At 42.9% G+C, this 25,068-nt stretch overlaps 2 protein-coding genes and 1 pseudogene across 2 annotated transcripts; 1 reads left to right on the top strand and 2 right to left on the bottom strand.

Moving 5' to 3' along the window:
• The first annotated feature begins 924 nt into the window (after positions 1-924).
• Positions 925-1,829, top strand: LOC112198717 (probable carboxylesterase 11). Its single transcript, XM_024339841.1, has 4 exons — positions 925-1,171; positions 1,287-1,520; positions 1,610-1,689; positions 1,779-1,829. Exons 1-4 carry the CDS (start codon positions 925-927, stop codon positions 1,827-1,829), a joined length of 612 nt encoding a protein of 203 aa, XP_024195609.1.
• Positions 1,830-2,238: 409 nt separating this feature from the next.
• LOC112196747 (1-aminocyclopropane-1-carboxylate oxidase homolog 1) lies at positions 2,239-4,813 on the bottom strand. The gene is made up of 3 exons (XM_024337167.2): positions 4,065-4,813; positions 3,121-3,442; positions 2,239-2,696 (listed from the first exon to the last, which is right to left on the bottom strand). Exons 1-3 carry the CDS (start codon positions 4,595-4,597, stop codon positions 2,445-2,447), a joined length of 1,107 nt encoding a protein of 368 aa, XP_024192935.1. The 5' UTR covers positions 4,598-4,813; the 3' UTR covers positions 2,239-2,444.
• A 6,777-nt stretch (positions 4,814-11,590) lies between these two features.
• Positions 11,591-13,108, bottom strand: LOC112196749 (annotated as a pseudogene).
• Between the last annotated feature and the right edge of the window lie 11,960 nt (positions 13,109-25,068).

Below are 25,068 nucleotides of genomic sequence, written 5' to 3'. Positions count from 1 at the left end.
CATAACCCTCTGAAAAAGAAAAATGCCCAGAGTTAGAAGTTTCCCAAATTAAGAGATCAGGTGTTGAGTCAATGGGAAGAGGTGTATGAAGAATTTCAGCAGCCAAAGTAGGAAAAGAAATAATAAAGCTATTTGGTAAGACCCATTGCTGACCAGATACAAAAGACTCCACTTTAGTCATTAACGGTGCAGGAAAGTGTTGAGCTTGAAGCTTGTCAAGTAGAGGAGTATCGAGCCAATGATCTGACCAAAACATGACAGATTTACCATCCCCTACAAGCCATCTAGAATTCTGGAAAATTAGTGGAAGAATAGCCTTTAAACCATGCCAATTGAAGAACCAAAATATCTATACCTCATTTGAAGACAAACAGAGAAACAAGTGCATGCAAAAGAGCTCCATAAGGATACAGATGTGAGAACATTCTAGCCTAAACTTAGAAGAGCAGCAGTGTTATTGGATTTAAGATCACGTAAACCAAGACCAGCTTCTTCCTTAGGAGCACAGACTTGCCGCCAAGAAACGGTGACAATCTTTTTATGTTTAATTTCAGTTCACCCCCCTGAGGTTTGGGGGTGTCATCATTTCACCCCCTCTCCTCTCAATTTTGAATTTTTACCCTCTGAATTTTTCAGTTTTGCTCAACCGTGTCCAATGTCTCATTTTCCGTCCAAATTGGACGTTAAATCAGATCTTGATGCCCACTTTAAGGGCTAAAATGGTCAATTCAAGATTAAAAAAAAAAAAAAGACTCGACCTCTCTCTTCTATCTCTCTCCCTAAAACCATTTCTCCTCTATTCTCTATTCTCTCTCTCTCTCTCTCTCTCTCTCTCTCTCTCTCTCTCTCTCTCTCTCTCTCTCTCTCTCTCTCTCTCTCTCTTTCTCTCTCTCTCTCTCTCTCTCTCTCTGCCTCACCACTACGATGGCCCCCGACCAAGACGACACCAAAGGCGACCTCTCCTCCTCCCCCCAAGACGAGGACGTCGACGACTCCGCCTCTCCTTTCTCCACCTCCGATGCTGTCACCTCCCGACTCGAAAAAGCCATTGCAGCCTCCAATCCCTTCGACGACGGTGTCGCCACCAAGGAAATCCATATCAATCCTTTTACTTCTCTATCTATTCGAATCTTCCTCCCCGAATCCGCTCTCAACCCGTCGGAGCCCTCCTGTAAATCTAGGGTTTGACAGCGCAATCTGAATTCTCCAGCCGAGTCCGAACGAGCAGCTCCATCATTCCAGCTGCAACAGCTGTGGCAACGTGGTGGTGGCGAATACGTTGAGAGCCAAGCCGAGGAGGAACAGCTACGGCTTCAGCTATGGCTTCAGCAACGTCGTTGAGGGGTTGAATTTGATGGCCGGAGTATGCTCCGGGGTCTACAGAGGGTACTCGCCGGGTCAGACGAAGCAAGAGATTACAGCCACTTATTCGATTAAGTTCGAATCAAGAGAAGCCAACAAGTCCACCAGTGATGTGAAATCTAGAGTTTCGCCGCCGATCTCCTCTTCCCCAATGCTCTGTTTGGTTACTTTGAGACCAACAAATAAAATAGAGAAGGGGATTCTTGTGTTTTTATGGTGACTGATGAAATTTTTTGTGTTTGATTAGATTCAACAGCTCCGGACAATAGGTACCTGCCAGTGTTTGAAGACGGGTTGAATTGGTTGGGGAAGCAGGCTGATATTACTGTAATGTGGTTTGCATTGCTTGCGGTCAACGTTTTAGAGTTGATTAGAATTGTGAGTTGATTTCTAAGTTTGAGTTTATTTCTTTCCAGAAGATAACGGGTCGTACTGAATCGTGGTCATCACTGGCGCGGTGGGGGTAAGCAGAGCATGGAACATGATGGTGACGATGGGAGGAGAAATGGTTTTAGGGAGAGAGAGAGAGGAGAGAGGTCGAATCTGTTGTTTTTTGTTTTTTTTAATCTTGAATTGACCATTTTAGCCCTTAAAGTGGGCCTCAAGATCTGACTTAACGTTCAATTTGGACGAAAAATGAGACATTGGACATGGTTGAGCAAAACTGAAAAGTTCATGGGGTAAAAATTTAAAATTGAGAGGAGAGAGGGTGAAATGATGACACCCCTAAACCTCAGGAGAGTAAACTGAAATTAATCCATCTTTTTAATAGCCAAGTTCCCAGACCAAATAAAATTACGAGCACAAGTGTTTACTATAACAATGTATTACTCCATAGCAGGAAATCATATTACTCTAAATAACCTGATCATCGCAACAAGCTCTTCTCGATCTTCTTTAGAATTTCATTTGCAAACGATTAAGAAAGTAGGAAGTCATAGCCAAACACATAAGTGACAAGTACATCACTCATATAACTATTACAATGATAGAAACTAATTGTATGCCTGAAGAGTAATACTACAAGAGGGTAATTTACTATGACACCTTGTGTTTATGGCAGGGGCTCCTCTGTCTCTAGTTCAAAGCTTATAATAAGACAACGCAGACCTCCCATCAAGGCCTTTTTCTCTGTAGTATGCATGATAGTCCCTTAAAGTGGTCTCCCTGTACTTTGGAGGATTGTCTTCTGATAATAACTCCTTAATTGGTCCGTAGAGCTTTGTCAATGGCAGCAGTCCAGTGCTGAAAAAACCCGCAACCGATATTCTGGGACCTCTATGGTTTGCCAGTACCCTGTGTTCTACACTCTTGAATTTGTCATTGGATATAAGCTGCACCCTCAAAAGAATACTAGTCAATTTGAAAAACCCAAAGCAGGAAACCACATCACAGTAATAACAAAAATACATGCTCTGCATAATCATATATAACAGTATTCCCTTTTCTTTTTCTCTCTTTATGCATGCTCTGTCCAAATTTTGTTCATTATTTACTTTGTCTTCACCATTTTAATCATCTCCGCACACTTTATCAACAGTCAAATTAAGGCCATATCAACATATCCGCCAACTTAATTGACGAAACATCCATGTAGAAAGAGAGAAGTGAAAAAGTAGTACTCAAACTACGAGAACCAAATTACTGATTTATTTTCCCTGTAATTAAACAAAAATCAATTGTATTATCTATATAGATAAAGAACAATTGTTCTGATGAAGGACAATGTTAACCACTAGTGAATTATATTATACTTGCCTGTAGAAAATCTCCTATGTTAACCACTAGGGCACCCGGTACAGGGGGTACATCAATCCACATGTTATGTTGAAGGACTTGAAGACCACCAATATTATCTTGCAGAAGGACAGTGATGAAGGAATTATCTGCATGCTTGCTTGTTCCTATTGTTAATTCTGGTTGTGGACAAGCAGGATAGTAATGGCCTATAACCAGAAGCCCCTTGTTACAATCTATGTCATTCAAGTGACTTAGCTCTAGCCCAAGAGCCTCAGACAACAACTCAAACAATAGCTTCCCCAAATTCATTAGTGGATTTGAGTATTCAACAAGTATCTCTCTGCAAATTGGAAACCCAAAAGAGCATATGAGGTTGTCATATTTTTCGTATCTTTCTTTTAAAAAGAAAAATTATACATAATGTATATAAACTTGACTCTCCAAATTTCTTCATCTATTGACCAATTCCTCATGTATAAATTGTAAATGGCTGGTTACTTGTTAGATATAAAACTGACATATATGCAGAAATGGCAATTTCTTCATTACAACCTATTGTCCGGAACAGGGTGTTTGTAACTCGAGCAATAAGATTTAGCCTATTAGGTCGAGATTATTGTCCATGGCATTCAAGCCTAAAACGCCTGCAATATCAGATAAGGAACAGGGCCAGCTGATACTGCCTGTCAGTTGTCACAGGCTAACCAAGTAGAATAGCTTGTTAAGTGATGCTATACATCTATATAAATCGCTATTCTTGTACGATGGGTTTTTCATCCAACTGAAGGATAGTGAGTGATCAACCCTTAAGCTGGTCAGTGGATTAATTTACTGAAACTGAAGAATCAACTCATACAACATACCATCTAAATCATGATTGAATCTGAAGTAAACTAATTAGTTTCGTAGATTTACCGGTTATAGACAGAATTTTATATAAGAGTTATGTCATTGTCACATACCTGCATACTTCTGGCAAGTCCTCTGTCTTAGGAGTAGGAGTCATGTTACATCTAAAAGTATCCCTCCAATTAGTCACTGGTGCACTATACAGATCAAAGTTGCTATTGTAGACGAATGGGATACTGTAGTTATCACGAATATATAACTGTTTCTTCACTTCAGTATCCTGCTCAAAGAAACCACGTACCCCATCCTTAATCTCCTCAAGCACATCAACAGGTATTCCATGATTGACAATTTGAAAAAAGCCCCAAGATTCTGATGCTTCTGCAACGTCTGCAACGATCTCCTTTCGTTTAGTTGGATCTGAGAGGCCCTTGAGGTCTATGACTGGAATACTAAACTGGGCTTCTTCTGAATCAGAGGTATTGTTAATGGAGTACTCATCAGGTGGATGATAAAAGATCCGAGGAATCTCGGCGATGCCAGCATCAACAAGGCCTTTGACACCTTCCTTTGTGTCATCAAAAGCTTTCAGTTCACTTTTTCTATCATAGTTGGTAGAAACATCATCTTTGTTGGTAGCTGCCATCTTCGTATCAACTGAGGTAAGCCTAATGCCTGTTCGAAATCTTAGACTGGACAATAAGATTCATAGAAATAGTGTATGTAAAAGCTCAGTAATTTTCACAAACACCACATTGCAATTTGCAAGTAGACGGCAAGGAAACATTATTGCGGCCGACCAAAAGTCCAGCAACCTTAATTGAATAACGACTAATTGCACTAATTGACAAGTAATCAAATGTGGTTTTCCATATATGAAGTGAAAGTTTGAATATTTGTAAACCTAATCCTTATAATGAAAAACTTTAATACCAAAAATAAAACTGCATCGTAAATAAAACTACGTCGTTTTAGACTTCTATTTAACCCGAACATATGACTTGAGAACATGGCATCTATACATGACTTCCTGCATAGATAACATCCACCGGACCTTGGATAGAACCAATAACTGTGTGATGCATTCTTTCACTTTTGTCAAAGTACTGTGTTTGATTGAATCTTTTCAACGCCTCCAAAGTTGGAAAGGCATCTTGATGCTAGAGACATCATCATTAAAGGCCTGATGGATTGTTGGGGATGGTATGTCAATTACTTTTTGGTCCTTCAATTGGGTTTTTCCTTTTCCACTTTACTATTTAATTCCTGAGCAAGATGGGAATAATTTAGACTAGTCACTTAAAGTGGCTAATTTTATACATCATTCTACTTTGAACAAACAAGCTTTGATGTCAATCTTACCTATAGATGTTGTTGATAAGACGGTTGCTATTCCTCTTCCTATAACTCCCACTGCAGATGAATTCATTTGGGGACTTTCTTCTAGCTTCTAGTACATTTTCAATTAAAAGTGCATCTTGGATACAATATGACCGGCCAGATCAACCCTCATTCAAAATCTCAAATTTTGAATAAAGTTTGGAAGCTAAATATTCCTCCTAAAGTTAAGATTCTTGCCTGAATTTTACTTCGAAATAGACTCAAAACTAGAGATAAGATAGCTATGTGTAATCATTCTATTTCTCATTTCTGTCTTCTTTGTAATCAAGATACTGAATCTGTGGAGCGTTTATTCAGAAAGTGCAGGTATACCATTGAGCTTTGGTCACATGATCTCCTTAAACCTTATGACTGGAATGGTTCTTTCTTTTCTTGGTTAGATTACCTTAGTAAAAGTAAACATAGTTCTGATTTGTTAAGCATTTCCCTCTCATTATTTGGTCTATTTGGAATTCTAGAAATAAAGTAATCTTTCATCAAAATCTTGCAACTCTTGCTAGTACGTACTTGGTTTGAAGCTTTCAATCTAGGTTCTAAGTACTCCCAGGTGAATAATAAAAATCATATTCAAAAGGTTGTTAGAAACATTCACATTAAATGGTATCCTCCTAATCACCAATATGTCAAATTAAAATTTGATGGTTCTGTTAGAAATGATGAGGCTTCTACTGGTTTTGTTATTAGAAATGCTGATGGGAATCCTTTAGTTGCTGCTTTCAGGGTCATACGTACTACAAATATCTTTTTTTTTATCAAGAAGAAACTTCATTAATAATGAACTGGATACAATGAGTTTTGGCATCATCTCATACATAGAAATGGCCAGTGGATTTCACACTGGAACTCCAAAATGACTGACTAACAGAGCCAACAAGGCCCCGACTCAACTACAGACTTAACTTGCACTACAACAAAAGGCAAAGACAAAATTGTATGACAGACAAAGGCGCAGAAGCAGTGAATTCTTGACATCTCACCTCTCGTCCAGCAGCAAGAACTCTAAACTAGACAACTTACTTGTGTCGACACTAAACTCACCCACCAGAGTCCTCCTGACCAGTGTTTGATCGACCAAGCCAACACTCATTGTGACCTAAACCCGACCAAAAAGGTTGCCAGACAATTAGACCTGGGACTAAAAAACTCAACACCATCATCACCCTCTTGTCAACACCATCCATCCACCACTGCTCCAAATCTTCATCGCCTTCGACCCAATCTCAGACAGGAAGGACCCACTAGAAGGCCAAGGATGATTGTCTATAGCCAGACATATTCGCCACCGCTGCTGACCCAACTCCAGAACAGGAACAACCTCTTGACCGGCGAAGAGAAGATTGTCTATACCAAAAATTGCAGTGCGACCCAACAGCTAAAACTAAAAAAACCTACAAAAGTCTTATTGATGAAAACCAAATAAAGAAACCAAACACCAAAAACTCTCAGCAGGCCGCCACACCCGCCACCACCGCCTACATCGGAGCCTCGCCTAGATTAGGCCACCGTCTGCCGCAGACCACCGCCTGCAATAGATCGCCGCCAGCATTTGAACTCCCCAACCTGCATCAGATCGCCCTCGCCTGCATCGATCTCCCACCTGCCGACGATCACCTCTGTCAGCGCCCCGCCAACCCGATTGTCCCAAAGCCCAGCTATTCCGGCCACCCTGTCCCTACCAGATCCGAGGGCAATACCCACAACCCCAATCCAAGATAACCTGATCCCCAAACCCCAACCCTGGCCCCACAGGTTTCGAGCGATTACCACCGAGCCTGCGCTACACCAGGAATAGGACGGAACCCCAGAACCGCAGATCGACGCCGTAGCAGCAACCACGCTAAATCTTCATCTCATCCCTCTAGATCGCCTGTCTCCATCCATCCCTTGCCAAGCACTGCTGCCTAACCGGCCATCCTATATACTCGACCTAAATTCCGATCTAAACCACTCGGGAACGAGTGGTTCGATCTCAACAACAGCCCAAACTCAGCAACCACCATCCTCGCCCTCAGAGAGAAGCATCACCATGAAGGCCAGATCCCGTCCGGCTGCACGCGCCACTCGCCGACGAGGCCAGAAGCCCGCGCCAACGAGGGTGCGCAGCCGGACGAGTAAAAGTTTTTTTAACGGGGAAACCCTAGGTCTAGAGAGAAAACAGATCAATGCTGCAATTCTAGAGGTACTACAAATATCTTAGTTGCGGAAGCTACTACTTTTAAGAGAAGACCTCCATATAGCTTATCTTCAAAATATCTCTCATATTTTGTGGAGAGAGATTCTAAGCTCTACTCATTGACAGTATTCAAGGCCACTAGGCAGCTCCTTTGACCATGAAGCTTTTAATCAAAGATATCAAACAGTTAGCCTCCAAGTTTCAGGACATATTTTTTAGAAATACTTATAGGGAAGCTAATTTCGTAGCTAGCAAACAATTTAGCATCCTTAGCTTATAATTGTCAGAACCCTAAGGTTTGGTTTTCTTGCCTTCCCCTTTCTGTGTGTCCAACGTTCCAGTTGGATCAGCTGGGCAGGAGAGTATATCATGGTTTTTCTTTTTCTCTGTAAGCTTTTTTCTGTCATAAATAAAATAAAATATAAAATAAAAAACTAAATAAATGTTGAAAGATGTCGATATCATGTGTGCCTCTTCAAACTAGGGTTTTTAGTCATAGAGTTGTAATAGGAGAAGGTTCTATATTTCCTAGTTATGTTAGGATTCTATTACCTTTCATGTACTCTGTAACTCCATATATAAAGGGCTCATATTATCAATAATACAACACAATTCTCTCTGTAATTCCATTTTTACTTAAACACGTTATCAGCATGAGTCATAACCCTAGCCTAAAAGGAAAAAAAAAAAAAAAAAAAAACCTAAATCCCTCATCACCAAAATCTGCCGCAAGCTACCGCAAGGCCTGGCCCGTGCAGCCCTGCCTTCCGCCCTACAACTTCCTTCCGCAAGCCCTGTCGCAAGTCCCTGCCTGCTGCCTTGCAATCCGCTCCCCTGCGCTCCTGCCAACCCTCCAGCGACGCGCCCCTGCACTTCTGCCACACACCCAGCGCGCCCGTGCTCCTGCAACCCTTGCGCAACACCCCCGCAGCAACTAGCCTCGCTGCCCTTGCATCTGCAGTCCCGCAACGCACCAGCAGCCCCTGCTGCCCCGCGCACCCGACCCGCTGCAAGCCTCGTTTCATCATCTCCTCGGTTAGCTTCACTCCATCATGCTTGCATCAACAAGTGTGTGACCCAAACCCCGAATCAACAAGTAATTTTTTACGATTAAAGTTCATGCTTTCTTGTCTTTAAATTCCTTTATTTGCTGCACATTTATATAGTATGAACATGGTTTCGAGTATTTAATAAGCAGAATTGTGGGGATTCACGATTAACAAACTAAAAGCGTTCGTAATCAATGAACTAAGAGGGTTCATAATAAATGAACTAAGAGCGCTCATAATCAATGAACTAAGAGTGTTCATAATATTCGGACTAAGAGCGTCCGCAAGCATCAAGTTGTGACCATATCAAAACATCATTCTTTGGTCTAATCCAAATATTCTTGGAAATTGATTTCTTGGTAGTATAGCTCGGAAATCTTATTATTTTAAATTTCATGGAAGTTTAGCTCCGAAACTAATATATCTTCTCTTCTTATTTTCAGGATGTCGAATGAACCTAGACTCGACTTTCCCATGCTTGACTTAACAGGCTCAGATTACCATAGTTGGGTGACCGATGTTGAGAACTGCCTCACTTCAAAGGGAATATTACCCATAATCTAGGAACCTAACCCGAATCGTGGTCGTGGTATCCTTGGCCATGGTGGTGGCGCCATAGGTCGTGGCTGTAGCGCCAACCCGCCTAGGGAATGTCCACAACGTGCACCTCAATTGAAGGGAGGCAACCACAATGATGTGTGTCATCGATGTGGATCAAGTTAGCATTGGTTCAAGAAATGCAAGGCAAGCAAGCAACTAGCTACAAGATACAGGGGATACAGGGACCTGAGGGGGCAAGAAGTATACCTTGCAGAAGAAGAAGGTGGTGAAGATTTCAATCTCACCATAGAGGACTTCAAAGCTGGAGATGAAGTGCACAAGGATGTCGCAGACTTTGATTAGAATAGTCCTTTTATTTTCCAAGAATTTTGTAATGGCAATATGCCTTAGTCAATAAATGACAATTGTATTAACTCTTTCTTATGTAGCGCACCCAATGAAATATGATGTCTAGGAAAGTAATTGAGATTAGAGGTACTTAAGAGAGCCTCGCTCCACCAACATCTCTCTCTACTTTCCTGGTCATATTTGATTGGAGTTATCAAATGGATTGAGTGACTACAATTTGTCTAAGTTTGATTTTCTTTATTTTGGATTAGACTTTTGGGTCCTTTGATGTAATTGTTAATGTATGTGACCGAAAGGTCTAATTAACGATAAAATACAGAGAGAGAGAGACACACACACACACACACACATAAGAAGTATAATGGTTTGTCTCCCGCTACGTCCACTTGAAAGCTTAACTATGTGTGTTGGGCCTTGCAACCCAAGAGGATTACATGAGATGTAATGGGATGATTGTTTAAGTGGGAGGAGGGGTCCCTTTTATAGGTAAGGGAACCCCTCTCAATTACATGTTCTTCAATGTGGGATGCAAACCCACTATTCTAGTGTAGAAAGGCCTATTATGGAGGCAACTTGGTAAGGCCGGGAAGGTGGCTTACCGACAAGGTATTGGCCGCTTCCGACTACCGCGGTGTATCTTGGACATCGGGCTACAAGATGCAAGTCGCGGTTGGGTCCCACCTCTACTTGTGGGCCCCAAAAGAGGGTGCTACTTATGCTTGGTGAGATAGCAAACTAGCTTGCTAGTAGAGGTATCTACAAGTCCCCGAAGTCCCCAAGTAAGAGGAGCTTCTTGGTTGAGAGTTATACACATGATGTCATCAAGCATAAGTAACGTCCGAGAGGCGCCTAGCCCCTACAAGTCCCCGAACTCCGTAAGCAAGAAAGGACTCGTTAACCTGCATAAGAAAGACAAAGCACGCATATGTAGAATGCTTGTTGCATTGGGCACCAAATGTGAGTTGAACTGATATGCATTGGCATATACGAATATACGAGGTGCATGACACATGTTGATGTATACATGTGAATGGAGTTGAGTATGATCGGTTATGACGTATAAACTCGAGAACGAGTTTGGTTGTGTGAACATATCACGAATAAGCATATGAATTGCATATGATGCGTGTGGTGTTCGCTAGAGAACGAACGAGGTCTAGTTGACGAGGTTACGATTTGTGTAAGTTGCATGAATTCCATGAAGGTAAGAGTTTGTAATTTTGAATGATGAATATGCGAATGCTTGTGTTTGTTTGGTTGTCGCTCGTATTAATAGAACGCGAAAGAATTCGATTTGTCCGAGCGACAATTGGTAGAAGAATTCAATGTTCCATTAATGTGTATTATGTCGAGGGAATGTAAGTATAACACTTGGGAATGTCGGGAGGCAAGAGCATGGAAGCTCGGGAGTGCCGGGAAGGCGTGATAGAGAGGTCAGGGGATGCCAGGAAAGCGTGAGAGGAAGCTCAGGGGTTGCCGGGAAGGCATGAGAGGAAAGCTCGGGGTTGAGCGGAAGCTCGTGAGCGGGAAGCTCCAGGGTGAGAAGAATCTCTGGGGTTGCCGGGAAGGCATGAGCGGGAAGCTCGAGGGTGAGCGAAAGCTCGTGAGCGGGAAGCTCAGGAGTGTCGTTAAGGCGTGAGCGGAAGCTCATGAGTGGGAAGCTCAGTGGTGAGCGGAAGCTCGGGGGTGATCGGAAGCTCGGAGGTGTGAGCGTTAGAGTTCATGGGTGCCGCGGAGGCTCGTGAGCGGGAAGCTCGGTGGTGAGCAGAAGCTCAGGGGTTGCTGCGAAGGCGTGAGCTGAAGCTCGTGAGAAGGGAAGCTCAGGGGTTCCTCGAAGGCGTGAGAGGAAGCTCGTGAGCGGGAAGCTCAGGGGTTGCCTCGAAGTCATGAACGAAAGCTCGTGAGAGGGAAGCTCAGGGGTGCCGCGAGGGCGTGAGCGGGAAGCTCGGGGGTGTCGCGAATGCATGAGTGGAAGCTCGTGAGCGAAAAGCTCGAGGGTGCTGGGAATGCATGAGCGGAGAGCTCGAATGTGATCCCCTGAGGAGTAAACGAAAATCAATTGTATTATCTATAAAAGATAAAGAACAATTGTTCTGATGAAGGACAATGTTAACCACTAGTGAATTGTATTATACTTGCCTGTAGAAAATCTCCAATGTTAACCACTAGGGCACCCGGTATAGGGTGTACATCAATCCACATGTTATGATGAAGGACTTGAAGACCACCAACATTATCTTGCAGAAGAACAGTGATGAAGGTCCTATCTGCATGCTTGCTTATGTCTACTATTAATTCTGGTTGTGGACAAGCAGGATAGTAATGGCCTGCAACCAAAAGCCCCTCATTACAATCTATGTCATTCTAGTGACTTTGCTTTAGCCCAAGAGCCTCAGACAAGAACTCAAACAATAGCTTCCCCAACTTCCTTACTTGATTTGAGTATTCAACAAGTATCTCTCTGCAAATTGGAAACCCAAAAGAGCATATGAGGTTGTCATATCCTTCATATCTTGCACTTAAAAAGAAAAAATATATATTTATATACATATGTATATAAACTTGAGTCTCCAAATATTTCTTCATCTAATGTCCAATTCCTCATGTATAATTGTAAATGGCTGGTAACTTGTAAAAAACAAAATGGATATGTGCAGAAATGGCAGTTTCTTCATTACAACCTATTGTCTGGGACAGGGTGTTTGTAACTCGAGCAATAAGATTTAGCTTATTAGGTTGAAATTGTTGTCCATGGCATTCTACCCTAAAACACCTGCAATATCAGATAAGGAACTGGGCCAGCTGATACCACTTGTCAGTTGTCACAGGCTAAGCAACTAGAATAAGTGATGCTATACATCTATATAAATCTCTATTCTTGTACGATGGGTTTTTGTCCAACTGAAGGATAGCGAGTGATCAACCATTAAGCTGGTCAGTATGTGGATTAATTTACTGAAATGTCTGAAGAATCAACTCATACAACATACCATCTAATTCATGATTGAATCTGAAGTAAACTAATTAGCTTCGTAGATTTACCAGTTATAGACAGAATTGTATGTAAGAATTATGTCATTGTCACATACCTGCATACTTCTGGCAGGTCCTCTGTCTTAGGAGTAGGAGTCATGTACCACGTGAAAGAATCCTTCCAATGAGTCGCTGGTGCACTATACAAATCAAAGTTGCTATTGTAGACGAATGGACTACTGAAGTTATCGCGAGTGTAAAACTGTTTCTCCACAGCAGTATCCTGCTGAAAAAACCCTCGTACCCCATCCTTTATCTCCTCAAGCACATCAACAGATATTCCATGGTTGACAATTTGAAAAAATCCCCAAGACTCTGATGCTTCTGCAACTGCTGCAACGATCCCCTTTCGTTTAGTTGGATCTGAAAGGCCCTTGAGGTCTATGACTGGAATACTGAACTGCTCTTCTTCTGAATCAGCTGAGGTATTGTGAATGGAGTACTCATCAGGTGGATGATATAAGATCCGAGGTATCTCGGTTATGCCAGCATCAACAAGGCCTTTAACACCTTCCTTTGTGTCATCAAAAGCTTTCAGTTCACTTTTTCTGTCATAGTTGGTAGAAACATCATCTTTGTTGGTAGCTGCCATCTTCGTATCAGCTAAGGTAAGCCTAATGCCCGTTCGAAATCTTAGACTGGACAATAAGATTCATTGAAATAGTGTATGTAAAAGCTCAGTAATTTTCACAAACACCACATTGCAATTTGCAAGTAGACGGCAAGGAAATATTATTGTGGCCGACCAAAAGTCCAGTAACCTTAATTGAATAACGACTAATTGCACTAATTGACAAGTAATCACATGTGGTTTTCCATATATGAAGTGAAAGTTTGAATATTTGTAAACCTAATCCTTGTTGTAAATGATAATGACTATTCATGCAATAAGTATTGCTTAATGTATGCGATTGACGGACTCATAATGTATGTGATTGATATACTTGTAATGTGCGATAGATTAGTATAGCTATTATGTATTGCCTTTTGTATACATGATGTAACCCTATATAAACCTCATGGTGAGATGAATACAATACAATTATCCAATTTCCTACAACACGTTACCAGCACGATACTCAAACCCAAGCTAAAAAAAAACCCTCACACCCGAAATTTCTTTCACCAAAAACTGGCGCAAGCTCCTAGCCCTTGCTAGCCATACCGTGCGCTTCTCCTGCAGCCCTTGAGCACCCATGTGCGTCCTACTGCCCCTGTAGCATCGTCGCACACCTGCTGCCCCAACAACACAGCAGCACGCTTGTTCTTGTGCAGATCACCTGTTTGCACGCCCCGAAACGTCTTGATCAGGACCTCAAATCAAAATCCTTCCTTCATCAAAGTTGTTCGTCTCTGCCTCTTCTATCTGACCTCCCAAGTTCAGCCATATTGGAGTCGTTTTGAGATCTGTACACCATTCTAAGTGGGAGCTGTTCCGAAGCAAATCTGCTTCGAATTTCAACAAGTTTTAATGATTAAAGTTCCTGGTTTCTTGTCTTTTAAATTCCTTTATTTTCCGCAGGATTTTCAATATACGAACATGGTTTTGATTATTTAATAAAGAGGAATTGTGGGAATTCACGCTTAATGAACTAAGAGTGTTCGTATGAACTAAGAGTGTTCATAATGCTCGGACTAAGAGCGTCCGTAAGCATCAAATTGTGACCATATTAAAACATTAGTCTTTGGTCTAATCCAAAAGAGATTCTTGGAAATTGTTTTCTTGGTAGCATAGCTCGGAAATCTTATTATTTTAGTTTTCGTGGAAGTTTAGCTCCGAAACTAATATATCTTCTCTTCTTATTTTCAGGATGTCGAATGAACCTAGACTCGACTTTTCCATGCTTGACTCAATAGGCTCGGATTACCACAGTTGGGTAACCGATGTTGAGAACCACCTCACTTCAAAGGGAATATTACCCATAATACAAACACCTAACCCGGATTGTGTGTTCGTACGAACACTTACAAAGCATGATCAAGCAGTTGTCTTGATGCGACGCCATATGGACAAGGCACTCAGATTGGAGTATATGTCAATCAAGGATGCAAGAGAGCTATGGGTAGCGCTAGAAGAGCGCTTTGGCAATGTCTAAGATTCCCTCCTCCCTTATTTGAAGGTTCAATGGAACGACAATCTGCGCTCTGCTGATTTCAAGTCTGTTGCTGAATATAATTCAGAAGCTCTTCGCCTACAGTCCATTTTGAGGTTTTGTGGACAACCTGTCACAGAGCAAGAGCTAATTGAGAAAACTCTCTCCACCTTCCCCGTTTCAGCCATTGTGGTATCAAAGCAATATCGCACTGAAGTCAATGTTAGACGGATCACGAGGTTTCATCAGCTTATCAATCTCATATCTGTAGCTGAGAAACATGATAACATACTCGTGAGGAATTATAATTCAATGCCCATTGGAACTAAAAGCGTTCATGACGTGAATTATAATGCACTCAAAAGAGGAAACAAGGAGCGGAACTCTAAGAATAAGGGATATAAGGGACGTATGGGTCCATATAACTGCCCTAACAAGGAAGGAAACCGCAGGTTTAGTGCGAATACACGTGGTGGCAATGCCACACGTGGGAGAGGTGATCGTGGTATCCCTGGTCGTGGTGATGGCGCCATGACTTGTGGTAGGGGTGCCATGGGTCGTGGTGGTGGTACCAGCCCTCCTAGGGAACGCCCACAATGTGCACCTCAGTTAAAGGGAGGCAACCACAATGACATGTGTCATCGATGTGGATCAAGTGAGCATTGGTTCAAGCAATGCAAGGCAAGCGAGCAACTAGCTTCAAGAACAGGGCATACAGGGACCTGAGGGAGCAAGAAGTGTACCTTGCAGAAGAAGAAGAAAATTAATGGTGGAGACATCCATCTCACCATAGAGGACTTCAAAGCTGACGATAAAGTTCACAAGGATACCGCAAACTTTGATTAGATTAGTCCTTTTATTTTCCAAGAATTTTTGTAATGGCAATATGCCTTAGTCAATAAATGACAATTGTATTAAACTCTTTCATATGTGGTGCACCCAATGAAATATGATGTTTAGGAAAGTCATTGAGATTAATGGTACTTAAGAGAGCCTCGTTCCACCAATATCTCTCTCTACTTTCCTGATCATGTTTGATTGGAGTTACCAAACAGATAGAGTGACTACAATGTGTCTTAGTTTGATTTTTGGGACCTTTGATGTAATCATTGGCTATCTTTATTAATAAAGTATCGTATTATTATTCGATGTCATGGACATGTTTTAATTCCGAACTTTATGATTTTTTAGTATGTTTCCTAGAGAGTTGGAATGCCCTGTTGCCCAGCGCACTGGACCCGCTGCAAGCCTCACTTCATCATCTCCTCGGTTAGCTTGGCTCCATCACGCTTGCATCAACAAGCGCGTGACCCAAATTTCGAATCAACAAGTAAGTTTTTACGATTAAAGTTCATGCTTTCTTGTCTTTAAATTCCTTTATTTGCTGCAGATTTGTATAGTATAAACATGGTTTCGAGTATTTAATAAGCTGAATTGTGGGGATTCACGCTTAACTAACTAAAAGCGTTCTTAATCAATGAACAAAGAGTATTCATAATAAATGAACTAAGAGCATTCGTAATCAATGAACCAAGAGTGTTCATAATATTCTGACTAAGAGCGTCTGCAAGCATCAGTGTGTGACCATATTATAACATCATTGTTTGGTCTAATCCAACTATTCTTGGAAATTGATTTCTTGGTAGCATAGCTCGGAAATCTTATTATTTTAGTTTTCGTGGAAGTTTAGCACCGAAACTAATATATCTTCTCTTCTTATTTTCAGGATTTCGAATGAATCTAGACTCGACTTTCCCATGCTTGACTTAACAGGCTCGGATTACCATAGCTGGGTGACCGATGTTGAGAACCACTTCACTACAAAGGGAATATTACCTATAATCCAGGAACCTAACCCGAATCTCGTGTTGACACGAACACCTACAAAGCATGCTCAAGCAGTCATCTCGATGAGATGTCATATGGACAAAGCACTCAAATTGGAGTACATGTCAATCAAAGATGCAAGAGAGCTATGGGTAGTGCTAGAAGAGCGCTTTGGCAATGTCCAAGATTCCCTCCTCCCTGACTTGAAAGTTCAATGGAAAAATCTGCACTTCGCTTATGTTGCTGAATATAATTCAGAAGCTCTTCACCTACAATCCATGTTGAGATTTTGTGGACAACCTATCACAGAGCAAGAGCTAATTGAGAAAACTCTCTCCACCTTCCCCGTTTCAGCCATTGTGGTATCAAAGCAATATCGTACCAAGGTCAATGCTGGATGGATCACGAGGTTTCATTAGCTTATCAATGTTATATATGTAGCTGAGAAACATGATAACATACCAGTGAGGAATTATAATTCAAGGCCCATTAGAACTAAGAGTGTTCATGAGGCAAATTATAATGCACCCAAAGGAGGGCGCAAGGAGCGGAACCCTAATAAGGGACATCACGGACATATAGGTCCATATAACCGCCCTAACAAGGAAGGAAAATGCAAGTTTGGTGCGGATACACGTGGTGGCAATGCCACACGTGGGAGAGGTGCTCGTGGTATCCCTGGTCGTGGTGGTGGCGCCAACCCTCCTAGGGATGGCCCACAAAGTGCACCTCAATTGAAGGGAGGCAACCACAATGATGTGTGTCATCAATGTGGATCAAGTGAGCATTGGTTCAAGAAATGCAAGGCAAGCGAGCAACTAGCTGCAAGATACAGGGCATACAGGGACCTGAGGGAGCAAGAAGTATACCTTGCAGAAGAAAAAGATGGGGAAGATGTCAATCTCACCATAGAGGACTTCAAAGCTGGAGATGAACTGCACAAGGATGCCGCAGACTTTGATTAGAATAGTCCTCTATTTTCCAAGAGTTTTGTAATGGCAATATTCCCTAGTCAATAAATGACAATTGTATTAACTCTTTCTTATGTGGCGCACCCAATGAAATATGATGTCTAGGAAAGTAATTGAGATTAGTAGTACTTAAGAGAGTCTCGCTCCACCAACATCTCTCTCTACTTTCCTGGTCATATTTGATTGGAGTTACCAAACGGATTGAGTGACTACAATTTGTCTAAGTTTGATTTTCTTTATTTTGGATTAGACTTTTGGGACCTTTGATGTAATTTTTAATGTATGTGACCGAAGGGTCTAATTAACGATAAATACACAGAGAGAGAGAGACACACACACACACATAAGAAGTATAGTGGTTCGTCTCCTGCCTTAGCGGGAGACTACGTCCACTTGAAAGCTTAACTATATGTGTTGGGCCTTGCGACCCAAGAGGATTACATGAGATTTAATGGGATGATTGTTTAAGTGGGAGGAGGGGTCCCTTTTATAGGTAAGGGAACCCCTCTCAATTACATGTTCTTCAATGTGGGATGCAAACCCACTTTTCTAGTGTAGAAAGGCCTATTATTGAGGCAACTTGGCAAGGCCGGGAAGGTGGCTTCGCAGCTAGGTATTGGCCGCTTCCGACTACCGCGGCGTAGCTTGGACATCAGGCTACAAGATGCAAGTCGCGGTTGGGTCCCACCACGGCTTGTGGACCCCCAAAGAGGGTGATACTTATGCTTGGTGAGATAGCAAACTAGCTTGCTAGTAGAGGTATCTGCAAGTCTTCGAAGTCCCCAAGTAAGAGGAGCTTCTTGGTTGGGGAGTTATACACGTGATGTCATCAAGCATAAGTAATGTCCAAGAGACGCCTAGTCCCTACAAGTCCTAAACTCCATAAGCAAGAAGGGACTCGTTAACCTGCATAAGAAAGACAAAGCACGCATATGTAGAATGCTTGTTGCTTTGGGCACGAAATATGAGTTGAACTGATATGCGTTGGCATATACGAATGTACGAGGTGCATGATACATGTTGATGTATACATGTGAATGGCGCCGAGTATGATCGGTTATGACGTATAAACTCGAGAACGCGTTTGGTTGTGTGAACATATCACGAATAAGCATATGAATTGCATATGATGCGTGTGGTGCTCATAAGAGAACGAATGAGGTCGAGTTGACAAGGTTAAGGTTGGTGTAAGTTGCATGAATGCCATGAAGGCAAGAGTTTGTAATTCGTGAATGATGAATATGCGAATGCTTGTGTTTGTTTGGTTGTCGCTCGTATTAATGCAAATGCGAAAAGAATTCGATTTGTCGCAAGCGACAATTGGTAGAAGAATTCAATGTTCCATTAATGTGTATTATGTCGAGGAGATGTGAGTATAACACTTGGGAATGCCGGGAGGCAAGAGCATGGAAGCTCGGGGGTGCCGGGAAGGCTTGAGCGGAAGCTCGGGGGATGCAGGGAAGGCGTGAGAGGAAGCTTGGGGGTTACCGGGAAGGCATGAGCAGGAAGATCGAGGGTGAGCAGAACCTCGAGGGTGAACGAAAGCTCGGGAGTGCCGCGAAGGCGTGAACGAAAGCTCGGGAGTGCCGCGAAGGCGTGAGCGGAAGCTCTTGAGTGTGAAGCTCGGGGGTGAGAGCGTTAGAACTCGTGGGTGCTGCGGAGGCGCATGAGCAGGAAGCTTGGTGGTGAGCAGAAGCTCGTGAGCTAGAAGCTCAGGGGTTGCCGAGAAGGCGTGAGTGGAAGCTCGTGAGCGGGAAGCTCAGGGGTTCCGCAAAGGCGTGAGCAGAAGCTCGTGATTGGGAAGCTCAGGCGTTCTGCGAAGGCGTGAGCGGAAGCTCGTGAGTGGGAAGCTCAGGGGTTACCACGAAGGCGTGAGCGAAAGCTCGTGAATGGGAAGCTCAGGGGTGCTGCGAAGGCGTGAGGGGAAGCTCGGGGGTACCACGAAGGAGTGAGCGGGAAGGTCGGGGGTGCCGAGAAGGCATGAGCGGAGAGCTCGAATGTGATGCCCTGAGGTGTAAACGTAACCGTTGTTAATTATGTTGGGCTGTATGTACAATTCCCCGAAGTCCCCGAGTAAGAGGGTTTTCTTGAGGGGTTAATACCAAAGCGTAGCTTTGTGCCGTATTGCGAGCATAATTAGTGCAAGTGCGTCGTCCATCTAGAATTGGTCGGAGCGAGCGCTTATGCCCTTTCGGGTGGGCCCCTGCTAGGCCCTCCAAGGAGTCCCCCACTCCTAGGTATAGACCTCCATATAGTCAGAAAATTGTTTGATGAGGGGAGCTGCGTATAAGCAATGGGCGTTAGGTAGCAAACCTAATTTTTGATACCCAAGGGTCGGGGGTCAACTGCCGGATCAATGGCTGCCGTGGGTTTCGTTAACCATCCCTTTACTCTTTCCCAGAGGAGAAAAGCTTGACTTCAATCCCGCGTAACGGTCATTGTCATTATGAGGCATTGCCTTGCCACTTGGCTGTTGGTCATAGACCATAGACTCATGGAGTCTAGACCGGTTTAGGTCTCTTTCCCGTGGGGAGAGTTTGACAAAATATAGTGCCTGGAGGCTAGCCAATATATTTGCACATAAAGTACATGTAAATATTGCAAATTGTATGGGCAACAAAATAACAAGTGATATTTATGTGGATCTTATGACCATGTAACATGCACAATAGATAGTGACAAGTGTGATGGGTGTCCAAATAAAATTTTGAGAGTAGCTTCCGATGAAAGCTATGAAGAATTGTGAACTTAGAGCTTAACTAAAGCATGTTGGATATGTTTGAGCGAGTTAGGTTGTGTTAGAGCAAGTTGGGTGCAGTTGAGCGGATAGGTGCTGTGAGAGCATGCGGGGCGTGGCCCAAGCGAGTGGCGGCCATGCTCAATACCCAAGCTAGTCGTAACTGTTGCAAGTGTTAATCTGAGCATGTTTAACTAAATCGTAAGTGTCACAAGCTTCTGGATGTGGTATAGTTTGTTTAAGTGAGTGTCACATTAAATTGATTTAAGTATGTAATGTGTATAGCATGTACTTGTAGTAAAGTTTGCTAATAACATTTTGTATTTTTGTAGACATGCTTAAGTTTTTTGAGATATAAAGTAGGTATAGTAGGTGTGCTACAAAGACATATAATGTGTTACAAGCATGCTTTAAAAGTCATTTAAGAGCATGTAAAGGCATGTCAATAGCTCAAATTGCAAAAGCTTAAAAGATAAGATATAGTTACTTATCTTATGCCGATTTGGAGTGAGTTGGAATTGGAATTGATATAGGTACCCAAATCATGTTGGAGTTGTCCAAGCATGACGTTCCATTGCTTTTCGCGAGTGTGCTGTAATAGATGACCAATGCTTCATTGACCGAATGAGTGTTCGGTATGCCTCCCTGTTTTCCAGTTTTTGGCAGAAGGAAGACTTTGCGCTGTATCGAAGGCGCTGATCACAATTTGGGTGATGAGCTGCACCCAGAAACCGATATCATGAGGTCGTCAGTTTTAGAACCAATAGCAAGGAGGGACTACAAGATTGAATAGGTGCCCAAAGTAGTTCTGGGTGACCGGGAGACTAAACCTCAGCAAAGAAAATTGAAGCTCTATCCAAAGGATTGAAGCTCCGAGGTTGCCCAGCTGTGAAGCTGCTTAGTGAAGGTCGTTGCCGGTTAGCGGAGCGGAGTTTTGGCCATCGGAGCATTTGGTCAACAGAGAGCGATTGCGTGCTGGGCATGGTCAGCGGCGCTCTTGGCCACAGGCCCTCTTGGCTAGCAGAGGATGATTGGTCAGCAGCTGAGCTTGGTCAGCGGAGGCGCTTGGCGGAGCGGAGCATTGGGCCGGTGGTGCTTGAAGAACATGGGTTCTTGGAGAAGGTTGTGAGCTCAGTGGAGACCTGGTCCGTTGACGCTGATTGTTGGCTTGCGGTGGTGCTCGATGGTGACCCTGACCTCTTGGCTGTGTTTTAACTTAGCGGAGATAGGTTGATGAGTAGCTCGAGTGCTCGAAGCAACTGTGCTTGGTGGATCGATCTTTGACTGGCAAATCCATGACTGATTGATCCTTGATGGACCATCATAAAGGATTGCTTGAGAGAGCTTCTGGCGGAGGAGAATTGAGTTCAATTATCGCTGATGACTGCCGCTGATGGAGATTAGCGGAGCTTTGTTTCCCGCTGATGAAGCCTAGCGGAGAAGTTTCTCACTGACGAAGCTCAGCGGAGGAGCTAGCACGGTGCGTCAAGATGGCTGGTAGTCAGCGGAGCTATGGAGTCAGCGGAGACTTAGAGCTCGCTAGTGGAGGCACTGGATGGCACTCTTGACAGCGGCAACGGAGATTTCGTCAGCGGTGAAGCTTTGGCTAGCGGTGGTGGAGTTGGCATGGGTGCCCAAAGTAGTTTTCTGGGTGTGCGAAAAAAGTTGGCAACCAAACTCTGTTTTTTTTTTTTTTATGCAGCGTTGACCTTTTTTTGAGTTGGCATTTGACCAGTGTTGATTTTTTTATGGGCGTTGACCGGAGCTGACCAGCCCTATGGGCGTTGACCAACCTAGATGGGCGTTGACTGGCCCTAAGTTGATGTTGACCAAGCGTTGACTCGACGCTTACGGATCAAAGTTCGTGGTAGGTGATGAAGCCTTTGTGTTGGCTTCCCACAGACAATGCTAATGTTAATGTATGTGACCGAAGGGTCTAATTAACAATAAATACAGAGAGAGAGACACACACACACACAAGAAGTATAGTGGTTCGTCTCCCGCCTTACAGGGAGACTACATCCACTTGAAAGCTTAACTGTTTGTGAAATTACAATAAAAATTATAATTTCTATATGAGAAACTCGTTGACAATAGGCTGAGGCGCGAGTCTCTCGCTCTCTTTAAAGAGATTCAAGCCCTCTGCGGAATAATGCCCGTGCACCAGAAATCTCTTAACTTGTCCCCTCCAGGATACAACAGCCCAACAATAATTGTACGGTCTCACACCAATTTGCACAAATTGGAGGAACCCAAAGCTCCACCAAAAAAACACATTTCTTTGGCCAATAGAACAAAAAACACTTTGGAGTTTTTTGAGAGAAAGTTGATGGGTGAATAACAGAGTAAGAGTTTGATATATCTAAGCATGCAACAAATTGTGCTATTTATAGGCTCTTAGGACACTCCCTACAATTAATAGGGTAGTAACCGAATGCCATAGGTTACAAAAATTAAAAACCCAAAATAAATCAAAATAAATCGCCATGATTTACAAAATAAAATTCAAAATAAATTCTGAATTTAAACATACAAATAAATTCAGAATTTAAACACAAAATAAATTCACCCAAATTTAATTTCAATAATAAATTAAATATTAAAACATGGGTGTTGGGCCTTGCGGCCCAAGAGGATTACATGAGATGTAATCGGATAATTGTTTAAGTGGGAGGAGGGGTCCCTTTTATAGGTAAGGGAACCACTCTCAATTACATGTTCTTCAATGTGGGATGCAAACCCACTATTCTAGTGTAGAAAGGTCTATTATGGAGGCAACTTGGCAAGGCCAAGAAGGTGGCTTCCCGGCTAGGTATTGGCCGTTTCTGACTATCGCGGCGAAGCTTGGACATTGGGCTACAAGATGCAAGTCGCTGTTGGGTCCCACCACGGCTTGTGGGCCCCCAAAGAGGGTGCTACTTATGCTTGGTGAGATTGCAAGCTTGCTTGCTAGTAGATGTATCTACAATAATCATTGGCTATTTTTATTAATAAAGTATCGTATTATTATTCAATGTCATGGACATGTTTTAATTCTGAACTTTATTATTTTTCAGTATGTTTCCTGGAGAGTTGGAATGCCTTGTTGATAGTGGCACCGCACATACTATATTGCGACATAGGCAACTATTTCTATGGATGACGCCTAGTCGATCTTCAGTGACTACGATGGCTGGACCATCACAATTGATTCATGGTAAAGGACCAGCTCAATTTATGTTGCCAAATGGCACAATTATTAATGTCACCGAAGCTTTATATACTCCTAGGGCTGGAAGAACCCTATTGAGTTTTAAAGACACAAGAGCCAATGGTTTTCATGTGGAAACACATTGTGAGAATGGACAAGAGTTCCTTTGCATCACCTCTAATGACTACGGACATAAACGAGTATTAGAGAAACTTATGTGTCGCTCTAGACTATTCGAATTATTAAATCCAACCATGTCATGAGAGATGCCTTATGGGATTCTGACACATATAGGCTTTGGCATGACCGTTTGGGACATCCAGGTCGTGATATGATGATCCGGATATTAAAGACTTCACACGGACATCGATTTTTCAAAATGAAAAGAAGTCAGAACCAAAATTCGGTCCAAGGCCGGACTGGCGCCGCCTACCCCATGAGGCCCAAAAGTGGTATTGACGCCACCAATGCCTCCTTGGTTCCTTTTTCTACTTCTAAAGTCAATTGTGACTTCGTGGCTCAACTGGATTCTTCCCTGGTTGCTTCTAAATCGTATCTTTCGTTTTGCAAAGCCTGCTCTTTAGCAAAATTAGGATCGAGACCATCCTGTGCAAAGGACACTAAGGAAAATATTCCATTCTTGCAAAGAATCCAAGGTGATATCTGTGGACCTATTCAACCAACTTGCAGACCATTTAGATATTTTATGGTGTTGGTTGATGCATCGACACGCTGGTCACATGTCATGCTCTTGTCCACAAGAAATGTTGCATTTGCTAAACTCCTAACATAAATCATTAAATTAAGGGCTCACCACCCTGACCATCCCATTAAGTCAATTCGTCTTGACAATGCTGGAGAGTTTACATCAAAAACGTTTGATGACTATTGCATGTTCATTGGGATTGAGGTTGAACACCCTCACACCCAAAATGGTCTCGCATAAACTGCCATTAAAAGACTTCAAATGGTCGTTAGAGCATTGGTTATGCGCACCAATCTCCCTATTTCTGCTTGGGGCTATGCAATATTGCATGTAGCTGTGCTCATTCGTCTGAGACCTACTGCTACTCAACCCTTTTCTGCATCCCAGATGGTTACTGGATATAAGCCTGATGTCTCACACTTACGCATATTTGGGTGTGCAGTGTATGTGCCAATTGCGCCGCCACAGGATACCAAAATGGGACCTCAAAGACAATTAGGCATTTATGTTGGATATGACTCTCCAACCATTATCTGCTACTTAGAACCCTTGACAGGCGATCTATTTGCCGCTAGATTTGTGAATTGTCTCTTTGATGAGACAGTCTTCCCGTCGTTAGGGGAAGATAAGAATAATAATGTTCAACAGGAACGACAGGAATTGTCGTGGTCTGTCCCCACTTTATCTCATCTTGATCCCCGAACCGCATAGTCCGAAATTAAAGTGCGGAGAATTCTTGATCTTCAGAACGTAGCAGACTCGATGCTTGATGCGTTTTCTGATATCGCTAAAGTGACAAGATTACATATACCTGCTGCAAACGTGCCTGCAAGGATTGATGTCCCTAAAAATCTTGGACATGGCGCCACCCCTAGGGGTATTGGGCATGGCGCCGCCACCACTAATGGTGATGGCAATGTGGCTCAGTTCGGGCTCCCAGCAAGAAAACGTGGGAGGCCTAAAGGTTCGCTGGATTCTCGCCCGAGAAAGAAAGCGAGTTTGGCACAAAAAGATCCATTAATCATCGA

The sequence above is a fragment of the Rosa chinensis genome, chromosome 4 (assembly GCF_002994745.2).
Source record: "Rosa chinensis cultivar Old Blush chromosome 4, RchiOBHm-V2, whole genome shotgun sequence".
Lineage (NCBI taxonomy): Eukaryota > Viridiplantae > Streptophyta > Magnoliopsida > Rosales > Rosaceae > Rosa > Rosa chinensis.
This window is presented reverse-complemented; position numbering and strand designations above follow the sequence as displayed.

Bases quoted from the DNA above. Each gene is read 5' to 3' on its own strand.
- LOC112198717 (XM_024339841.1), top strand. From the start codon at position 925: ATGGCCCCCGACCAAGACGACACCAAAGGCGACCTCTCCTCCTCCCCC. The intron at 1,521-1,609 runs GTTTGGTTACTT...GTGTTTGATTAG, and splicing joins CTCCTCTTCCCCAATGCTCT to ATTCAACAGCTCCGGACAAT. The intron at 1,690-1,778 runs GTAATGTGGTTT...ATTTCTTTCCAG, and splicing joins GGAAGCAGGCTGATATTACT to AAGATAACGGGTCGTACTGA.
- LOC112196747 (XM_024337167.2), bottom strand. From the start codon at position 4,597: ATGGCAGCTACCAACAAAGATGATGTTTCTACCAACTATGATAGAAAA. The intron at 3,443-4,064 runs GTATGTGACAAT...TCCAATTTGCAG, and splicing joins GACTTGCCAGAAGTATGCAG to AGAGATACTTGTTGAATACT. The intron at 2,697-3,120 runs GCAAGTATAATA...TTGAGGGTGCAG, and splicing joins ACATAGGAGATTTTCTACAG to CTTATATCCAATGACAAATT.